The sequence below is a fragment of the Triticum aestivum genome, chromosome 1D, assembly GCF_018294505.1.
Source record: "Triticum aestivum cultivar Chinese Spring chromosome 1D, IWGSC CS RefSeq v2.1, whole genome shotgun sequence".
NCBI classification, from domain to species: Eukaryota; Viridiplantae; Streptophyta; class Magnoliopsida; order Poales; family Poaceae; genus Triticum; species Triticum aestivum.
In genome coordinates this window covers 82,947,630-82,958,259 of record NC_057796.1, presented here as the reverse complement: position 1 = coordinate 82,958,259, position 10,630 = coordinate 82,947,630, and the positions used below count along the sequence as shown (strand labels likewise).

At 43.8% G+C, this 10,630-nt stretch overlaps 1 protein-coding gene across 1 annotated transcript; it reads left to right on the top strand.

Moving 5' to 3' along the window:
• Positions 1-2,581: 2,581 nt before the first annotated feature.
• On the top strand, positions 2,582-3,650 carry LOC123165800 (protein FAR-RED ELONGATED HYPOCOTYL 3-like). The gene is made up of 2 exons (XM_044583530.1): positions 2,582-3,486; positions 3,564-3,650. Exons 1-2 carry the CDS (start codon positions 2,585-2,587, stop codon positions 3,586-3,588), a joined length of 927 nt encoding a protein of 308 aa, XP_044439465.1. The 5' UTR covers positions 2,582-2,584; the 3' UTR covers positions 3,589-3,650.
• Positions 3,651-10,630: the final 6,980 nt, after the last annotated feature.

Below are 10,630 nucleotides of genomic sequence, written 5' to 3'. Positions count from 1 at the left end.
GCCGGCGATCTCGTCCGAGAGCGCGCGCGGCACCGTCGTCAACCTCCAGCGCTCGCAGGTACCGCATCCCGTTTCCCCACGTTTGTCTCGCTCGCGGCAGCATCAAACGAACTGCCGTTGTTTTCGTCGTAGTGGTTAACCTAGCGGGGCGGGCAACCTAGCTTTCTGGCGGTCCAGGCCATCGCAGATCTTGTTCTGGTAGTGCTGCTCGTCGTAATATACACAGTGATCACGCGGGCTAAAGTGGGTTTCTTCTTTCTAGGGTTAACCTAGCGACGGTTGCCGTCGGTTGTGTGCACGACGACTCCGTTATTTGATGCGGCGGCTTACCTAGGTATCCGGCGATCCAAAGTAATCACGACTGGTGCCGTGGGCTAGGAATCTAGCGGCGCATGTTATCACGGGTAGCGCTGCTTCTCGCGATCCAAAGTGATCACGTACTGGATTCGTGGGACGTACCTTAACGCCGCTCGGTGTGGAGAGGGGGGAGGATCCATGGGCGATCAGAGGTCGTTGGCGTCGGTTGTGTGCACGATCTGAACGCCTTCGGTTGGGGCGCTCTCCGGTTGGTGTAGTTTATTTAACATCCGTGATCGTGCGCTAGGTGTTGTATATGTCAGCATTGATAATGTTTGCACATGTGACGATACATATTAATTGTTGTAGGAAATGGCGGACGATGAGTTAACTGATATGATGTATGACATGGAGTTTGGAGAACTGATGAAAGACTGGATAGAAGATTGGTCAGATGATGAAAATTCAGATCGTGGAGATAGTTCAGAGAATGGGAACGTATTGGAAGATCTTAATGTGAGTGGCATTATCATGTTGTAATTTTTTGGTGGCATCCGACAATATTATATTTTGAAAATTTATAGATGGATGAACATGATGATGGTCAGGAAAACAATGAGCATGATGATGGTGAGGAAAACAACTCGGAGATCTCGAATGAAGATTACATTAGTCAGGTATGGAAGTGGAATTTTTTGTTGGCATGCATGCAAATTGAATTAATCCTGGAATATTATATGATAAGTACTTATGTATTTGTGTTATATTTTTCAGCTCATTTCCGAATGTCATAATGCGTACGACTATTACGGTGAATCCGACGCGGAGACAGGCCTTGATGTCGAATCATTAGCTGCATCTGATTCTGGGGAGTCGCAATCGTCGGTCATCATGAGTGAGGTATGTATGTAATCAATGTTGTATGGAAGTAATGTTATACCATAGAAAACTGTTTTCATGGCTATGTTATGATTGTGTAGGTGACAGAAGTTGAGGGTAAAAAGAATGTCCAAGATACTGCTAGTGCAGATGATAAGAGGGATATGTTCATGCAGATAATACAAATGACTTTTACGTCTCACGAGGCTGCGTATGATTTCTACAACAGCTATGCTAGAGATAATGGTTTCAGCATTAGAAAGAATAGGGTCAGGTATAGCAAAACCGAGTCACGTCATATGCGTTATAGGCGGTTTGTTTGTTCCAGACAAGGAAAACGTGACAGCAGGTTGCTAACCGAGGAAGGACACAGCCGTAGGCTCAGACCCGAGACACGCTGCCACTGCGAAGCGCACCTGACCGTGAAGCTTGACCAAAAGCGTGGGGTTTGGTATGTTGATAGTTTTGAGGACAAGCATAGCCATATCTTGGCAGGACCGGACGAGGTACCTTTTCTTTGGTCCCACAGAAAAATCAAAGAGTACCAGAAGCATGAGATAATGTCCATGGGAGCTGCAGGGATTAGAATTCACGACATGATGGATTGCTTCATCAGCAAACATGTATGGTACGGCGGTGTTGGTTTTACCAGGCGTGAAATATACAACCTTTGCGCCAGGGAGAAGAGGAAGCTGCTTTCAAAAGGTGATGCTGCCACAGTCATAGGCATCATGGTCAGTAGGAAACAGAGGGATCCTAGCTTCTTTTTCGAGTACAAGCTAGACAAGGAAGGACATATGAATAGGATGTTCTGGTGTGACTCCCAGTCTCGTCATGACTATGAGGACTTCGGCGACGTGCTTGTATTTGACAGCACGTACAAGATGAATCGGTATGGTATGCCATTCATACCCTTTGTTGGTCTTAACAATCACCGGAAGACCACTGTTTTTGCTTGTGCCATAGTTTCGGACGAGACCGAAGAGACATATGTGTGGCTGCTGGAGACTTTTTTGAGGTCCATGTGTCAAAAGATGCCTATGAGTGTTATCACGGATGCCGACGCTGCGATGATCAAGGCAATTCGCCAAGTCTTCCGAGACGTGTGGCACCGTATATGTACGTGGCATATAGAAAAAAATATGAAGATTCACCTCAGTCACAAGTCCTTGAAGGAGTTCCGAACTCTTCTGTACTACAGCACGTCCACGGCCACGTTTGAGGAGAGATGGCACGCGTTTTCCAAAAGATGGCAGTCGGAAAAAACAGTAACATGGTTGAGACGGATGTATAAGAAGAGGAGACTGTGGGCCGCGGCTTATCTGACAGAGGGTTTTGGCTTGGCATGAAAAGCAACCAGAGGAGTGAAAGTCTAAACTCATGCCTTCACCTCCACCTAGACGGTGAAATGACCCTGGTGGATATGATTTTGCACTATGAGAACGCCGTTGTACGTATCCGTGAGAATGAGGCACGAGATGATTGCACGGCCTCACAGAGTTTACCGGTGCCAGTTACTAGCTCGAGGGAACTTGAGATAGCTGCTTCTCACGTCTTCACTCCAGCAAACTTCTATATGTTGCAAGCTGATCTTAGGAAAATTGGTGGCATGGAGATTGTAGAAATAAAGCTCGGAGACGGATCACAGCAGTACATCGTGGCCTGGAAGAATAACCGGAAGAGCCGTTTTTGGGTGGAGTACACTCCAGTAAATTCCGCAGAAACTATAAGGTGCAGCTGCAGAAGAATGATTCGAAAGGGTCTACCTTGCAAGCACATATTCCATGTACTGAAGTACTTGAATATATCTGAAATACCAAAGTGTTTAGTTCTTGTGCGGTTCACGAAAGACGCAAGGTTGGGACTGCCCGCCAGGCGCACAAGCGATCTGTTGGGATTTGGATGGACTGGAGCAGCTGAAAGAATGAAATATAGCCAGGTCAGTGTGTTGGCTTCAGAAGCTATGCATGCAGCATGCAAACACCCAACTTTGTGGGATCAGTTACAGGAGAGTTTGAAGGCCGTGATAGCTAAGAGCCATGAGTATGATCAGCTAAAGGAAAATTTGAGTAAGAAAACGGCTGATCTTAGTACTTGTGCAATTGAATATGTAGATGATGGTGAAGGCAACATAGTTGAAGTTCATGATCCTATTAAAGTATCAACGAAAGGTGCAACTAAGGTAGATGAGAACCGCCCTATGTCGAAAAATGGTAGGCCACTTTCGTACGACGAGATCAGAATCAGGTGCGGCGCATGCAAATTGCTAGGGCACACTAAACGCAGCAAGAAATGCAAACTAAATAAGAAGTAAGTTTTTGTATGCATTGTAGGTTATAATTGTTTTTAACTTGTCATTCATTAACTTTTCCTGTTATCGTGTGCAGAAGCGTGGTGGGCGAAGAAGAGTAGAACAGTTGCTAAAGTTATGTTAGGATGAATCCAGTGATCTAATAGTGAGGTGTTTACAATGTATTACTGCATACATGATACATGATATATACTATTGCAAGAGGCCAGTACCTTGAGATAGTGCTTGTAGCATATATGGACTAAACAGGAGGCGGTCACTAGGGACTTTAATCATGGAAAATGGATAGCATTTTAGCCATTGTAATGATGGCATCTTTTGTGTTGTCCACTGTAGTTATATTATATTAGAAAACTAGACGATACCCGGCATGTTGTTGCGGGAATGCTCCCTTTGCAATATATTCATAGAGAAATGGTTACGTGTAACATGTATATGTTGTTGCGGGAATATTTTGTTTGCATGTTGTGGTGGACCTTTCTCCATACATGTTGAATGACGAGGTGGCAAACTTGCATGTTAAGAGAAATAGGTTAGTGGTGGCTAGTTGTTTAGATATAGAAGATGTAATTATGTGTGATAATAATTAAATTTTTTTCACTCCTTTGGTTCACCACCATTTAGATATAGAAGATACCAGCTCACTTTGGTCTATAGTATAGACTTCATACCAAAAACCCACCATTTTCCCCTCATAAAGAAAAGAAAAACCCACCATTTTATGGCTTGTAGTGTAACTCGGGCCGCTTGTCGCGATGACGTGGAGGGGGGGTGACGGATGCCGTAAGACGGCGCGACACACGACCGCTCCCATTGCCGAGCCCATTTAACAATTTTTATTTTGATTACAGCCCGTTTAAATGGGCCGCGCTAGCCACCTGGTCGGGGCGGTTCTTCCCTTGCGATCTCCACGCGCGTTCTATCTATCCACTGCAACCGCCGCTGCCGCCACCGATCCACGTCGTGCCGCCGGTCACGTTACGCCATGGTTTCGTGGAGCGACGAGTCGAGCTCTTCTTCGGATGGCGAATCCGTGACTAGCCTGCAGGTACGCTCCTACTATATAATCTCCAAATAGTGCTAGGCTTAGGGTTAGAGTTCTTCATTTCTGGTATTTAACGCAGGGCGTTGATTTGTTCATTATCTCTGTTGTTTCGTTTAGCTTCCTACGACTATCCCTTGCTATGAATGGAGTGGGATTGCTCACGATCTGTCTTCTCGTTGTCTGCATCGAGAACCTTGCGTCAGGCTAGTTGCTTTTGATTCCTTGGACACTGGCAGACGTTTTCTTGTCTGTGGTCAGAAGGTATGTTGTTCCGTACTGTAAATATATGTTTAAATTACCTCGTGCTCGATTTACTTCGCGGTAATCCATTGTTCTGCCCAAAATTGCATACATTTCAATTAATTTGTGCATTTACAAAGTCCGTATTTATGTTGTTTTTTTACGGTCTAATATTTGTTTTAGCACATAATAGCATATACTTGTAGTTAATTGATCCATATATATATATGTATATCATTGCATGCTACATTTTGTGTTTATATGATTGAGACCATATTTTTAGTGCATTGCATGTAATTGTATTGTATTTGTGCATATATGACTGAGACCATATTTTTTATACTGTAGGAAGAAGTGAAATGTAACTATGTGGAATGGGTAGACCCGGAGTGGTCAGTGGCTACGAAGTTCTGCTTGAGAGAATTGTGGAGCATGTATGACGAGAAGCTGAGACAGAATATTAAGAATGCTAAAGAAAAATGCATGTTAATTGGAGAAAACAGGAGGACGGAGGAAGAGCTGAGATTTTTCAAAATGGACTTTGCTAAACTGGTGCCTGATAAGGAGGATCCTCTCACGCAGTTGGGCAATGCAAGATTGTCACTTAGCGATCTCAAAGAGGAGCTGGAGAAGAATAAGATGGCAGATCATGGTTGTGCCAATCTACATCAGGTCCTGAGGGTAAAGGCTGAGAAAGACCGGGACCGGGTGGTGCTAGAGAGAGACCAAGTGATGAGAGAGAGGGACCAGCTGAAGCAAGAGAAGAAAAAACTTGAGTATATTATTGCAGATTTTCTCAAACAGAAACATGGGTACGTTGAGAAGATCAAGAAGCTGAAGGAGATTTGTGATGAATTTTAAGTATGTTTTGTGGTTTATTGTTGAACAGAATGATCAAGTCCTATCTGCATTGTGGCCAGTTCATTTGTGTAAGGTCTAAGTATATTATATTAACCAATAAATTATATCACTTTCGAAATAGTTCTTGGCTAAGCACTGAAATTATTTTGCTTCCACCGGAGCTCTAAATCATACTGATCAAGGGGGCGAAATAGTAGTTGATCATGTGATTGATGGTGCTACTGATCCTGATCTTCATGATGCAGAAAAGGAAAAGGCTAACAAAAATGCAGCAAAAAAACTGTGCAACGAGATTTGAAGCAACACATAACGCCAAGGGAGTCTGGCGCAAGACACGAGGAAGATCCACCTGTGGACGCCGATCCCGAGAGATCCAGCGGCAGTCATGCGCACGGGATCCCAGGCGGATCTGCCTACTCCACCAACCGCAGGATCCACGGGTGGCCCGTCTGCGTCCGACACGCGGGCTGTCTCCACCGAGCGGTCGGGCGGGACCGGACCTGGCGCGTCCCCCCGCGCCAACTGGCGCTCGTCGACTGGGTCGCCCGCGCTGGGACCGGATCTGTCGTTGTCTCGGGCGCGGGATCCCACACCGGATGGCACGACAGCCGAGGTTGATTCTCAGGCAAACAAAAAGGAATTTATCAACTTTTTTTCTTATTGTTGAATAATGCCAAATCAAATAAAAAAATATGCAAAAGTAAAAAGGAAATGAATTACTCTTCCATGGAAGAAAAGAATGAACACAGCAGCAAAAAACATTAAGGTAGAACTAATGAAGGGAAGCAAAAATTTATTGGTACGAAACGTATAGTCTGACTGCATTACACATACACAAGTATGTGTGAGCGACCAAAAATCCACACAAAATCCATGGTATCGTGCTTATTACATGAATGATAGAAAATCAAAGTTGTCCATGCCGGGAAACATGCTTCCGGACTTAAAACAAACGACTGAAACTAGAATCTTGAATCATGTATGATGTCTTCACGCCTTGCTTTTCTTTGCGATGTCGCGGATTTTGTTCTTCACACATTCGAGCGTGTTGGTAGGTGAGAGAACCAACTCGGCGATGAGACGCCTTCTCCTTGCATTAACCGTGCCCTGCAATTTTTAGAACAAGGTTTAATGAATAGAAGTTGGTATTATACGACAATTGTACAAGTGTACGAGCAGAGAGGACAAATTACCTGGGTAAAATCGGCGGTCCATCGATCCCCGTCCCAATGCTCCATAACTTCAATCACAAAAAGGCCACAAGAGTTCCTAATATATATGCAAACATTAGTCACCGTGCACACGAACATGTCTTTCGTAAGTAGAAAATGATGAACCATAACTCACCCGTCCTCTTGTGGTGGCATGTCGATCTGAGGTATGATAGGCCACTTAGTGACGTCTGGATATTTGCCAGGTGTAATACGGTTTGCCTCTTCCATATCAATTGCTATTGCTAGTCGCTATTTGAAAGAAAGTAGTAGTGAGAAACCATATGACATTTCATATGAAGAATGCTCAATGTCGGGGAGAGTACCAGTGCTTTCACAGTGTCGAGAGAGAACTCGAGAGGATAGAGCGAATCAAAAACTCGGAATTCTTTCTTGCGGTTGTGCATCACCACGGTGATCCAGTGTGTATTGCCGACGTTCAACGGGATAAATGACTGAAATGTGGAACACATTTGTAATCAGATGCAATTATGCTTGTTGAAATGAGTGTTAATGAACTAGTAAGAACATATCATACCTTATCACGGACGGTATACTCGTCCAGAACCCTACGTACTGCTCCAGCTCTGCTCAGCGCACTATCCATGTTGTATTTCGACGGTTTAGGGTTGTCTCGTGCCTTAGCACGATCAACAAGGTATTTGGACCTCCAGGCTGGACAGAGGTGCCGATCATGACCAACGCGCAGAGCCAAATGTGTCTGATAAGCATCGATAACCTGCGTAAAATAATAGAACATTTTATTTTCATAGGTGACACCTAGATTATGCACTTAAATAGCAGGACATGGTAATAGATCTTACGTCATCCGCCAGCCATGTATGCTCAAGTACCGGTCGTATTCTCTCCACAGTCACAGAGGTGCCACGTTCATTGTAGTAAACTCTTTTTGTCATATTCTTCTCAGACCGAGCAGCTGCCTCCACAAACGCAACAGCAGCATCGATGAGTTCCGGTGTCAAATCGTCCTTAACAGAGCCTTCCATGTCATTGTCACTAAACAGAGCTGCATGATAAATTACGAACGTCACGAACGGTGAGTACATGAAATGGTAGTAAATTAAGCACTAAGATAGCTACTAACGGTACCTCTAGTTGCGGTAGTGTTGCCGGATGGCTTAGTACCGCGAGCGCTTCGCTTGCCGGGCTTGTCAAGTTTAAAGGGGGATTCAAATTTCTTGGGAACAGTCCGTCGGCGCTTCCCGGATATAAAATCGTCTTCTTTTGCGGTTGCTGCAGACTTTGTCCCCTTGCTCTTACCCACCATCCTGTCGATAGAACTTGCAGAAATGTCAATGTCGGACGATTCTGCTCGAGGAGAATTACCTACAATCCAAGGGTTCTCCGGTGTTGCGCCGCACTCATCAGTAGGCTTCGTTGTCTTGTCAACATTTAACTTGGCAGGTGTTTTCTAGTTAACAAAAAAATAATGTGATAGGTTCAGTTAACAAAAATGAAGGTGCATAATTGAGATAAATGAAGACAAATAAATGAAAACATACTTCCTCATCATCGTTGTTCTGGTTTACAACAGGCTCGTCAGGCTATGTCAAATCAATCACCGGCTCTAGACCGTCAGAGTCATCCTTGTACACGAATTCTTTTTTTTCTGGCGGACCATTCTCAAAGGAATCCACTTCTAGGTCGGCATCGTTGTTGTCGGAAGCCGCAGCCGCTGGCTTGTACATCACACCATTTTGGTTCAACTTCTCTAACAATCTCTGCATTACATAAAAAATATTAATTAATGTCGGCACGGTTTTGCAACTTGAAAAATGTTGTAAACATAGAATTAAGGGTGTGTCACCTCGGCTACTTGTTCTGGTATTTCCTTCATTTCGCTGCGTATGTAATCCATACACCGCTTCATGATGAGGTTCATCATCTCGTCCGCGTTTGAGGCTAACTTGGACTTCTTTGCCGCACCAACAGCAGGCTTCATTTTTGGCTTTTCTGGTTCGGGTACTTTGCGCTCCTGCGCCCTATACTCCTTGGTTATGTTGTCTTCAATCTGCATGTGAAATACAAGTATATGTGATCAATAAAAATATAAAAGTTAAGAAGTACCCAACGTAATGAATTACCTTGATGTTACCACGGCCACGGCTTTGGTCATAATCAAACTTGTCTCTCCTTGAGGCTGCAGCTTCAGTCCAATTCCTCATTAGAGGTTCCATGGACAAGCTAGGATTGAATGCGCATTCACCTTCCAGAGGCTGAACCTTCTCCCAGTACAGGTACTGCATGAATATGAAAAATTACAATTAGTACTATACAGCAGGTAAATTAGCAATCATATTTTTTTTTTGCAATGGTACAAGTCTGAAAGGTGTACCTGCAGGAGAGCTAAGTTCCCTCTCGGCCATTGGCGGAGGTGTTTGCCTTTCCTCACGTTGCGAAGGCAGTCCAGCAGAACCCGGAGGGTGAATGCATTCCAATTAATCTTGGATATACGCTTCACATCGTCCACCAATGCGTAATATTGCTTTGGTACAGTCTTGCTCGACATGGGAGCAAGAACTGTTCCAAGCAACACGAGGACAACTCTCCGAAGGAAATCGTCGTCTGCAGATTTATTTTTTGTGATGTCCACAATCAGATCATCGATGACTATGTTACCTGTGGTCTTGCTCAGGAATTGAGGCGGCACTCGATCTTTAACATCCTCACCTTCCTCACCGAGAATACCTTCTGCCGACAGTCCGTGGTTCTCCAAGGCCAAGATGCACTCAACATCCACGGCACCGAGAGACACTTCGCCAACCAAGTCTTGTACAATGAATCTGCCCTTGCTAGGATCAAATATCTCAACCATGTACCGGATCAACAGTGTACGCATCTTCAGCGAAGGTATCTGAAGCATGCTACGGAGTGGTGTTTCGGCAAGTGCGGCCCGTTGACCGGAAGATAGACCGGCAATAAGTTTGCACCATTTTTCTACGGCGCAAACAATTTCTCCGTTGAGTTCATCCATCCTGTTAAAAAATATACTTGGTTATAGTACCATAAATTATGCAATCAACTTTTTTCCTAACATATTGTTGCATAAAACATAATAATGGAATACACTATCCCACAGTAGATAGAAAACTATACAACATAATTTATTCATACAGAAACATTCAGCAGAGACACGTGCAGCACATAAAATGACAGTTTAACAAGTACTTGTTTAACCAATTAGTTTCATAATAAAAAGCAACATAATTTATCTAATCATTTATTTTCATATGGTACTGTACAAATAGATATAAGAATCAGTGACAGTGCCTAATTAACAGTAAATTGAAAAGAAAAAAACGAAATTATGCATACTGGAACATGCATCAAACAAACGTGCATCACATACAATATTAGTCGGCGTCTCATAGTTGCAACATGCATGTCTTAGGGCATTGCTATAAATAACACTGATAAAAAATTGTTGTTTATTCATCAATCCAACCTACAAGTGAAAGACAACAAACAACATGCAGAAACTAATTTGCAATCGTAGGGCTATCTAATCAAATACACGCACAAACAAATCTAGTGTCATAGGCCTATCTAATCAAATACACGCACAAACAAAAAACATCTACTCCAACAGATGTAATGCGAAGATTATGCGCTAATTAATCTTAGTCCTATCGAATCTAACAGACGCACAAAGAAAAGCATCATGGATGCGGTACGGTTGCCAACATACTGGATCGCTCGATGAAGATGCAAGTTGTCGGCGTTGTAACGTGGACGCAGTTCGTCCACGACAGCCAGCACGCCCTG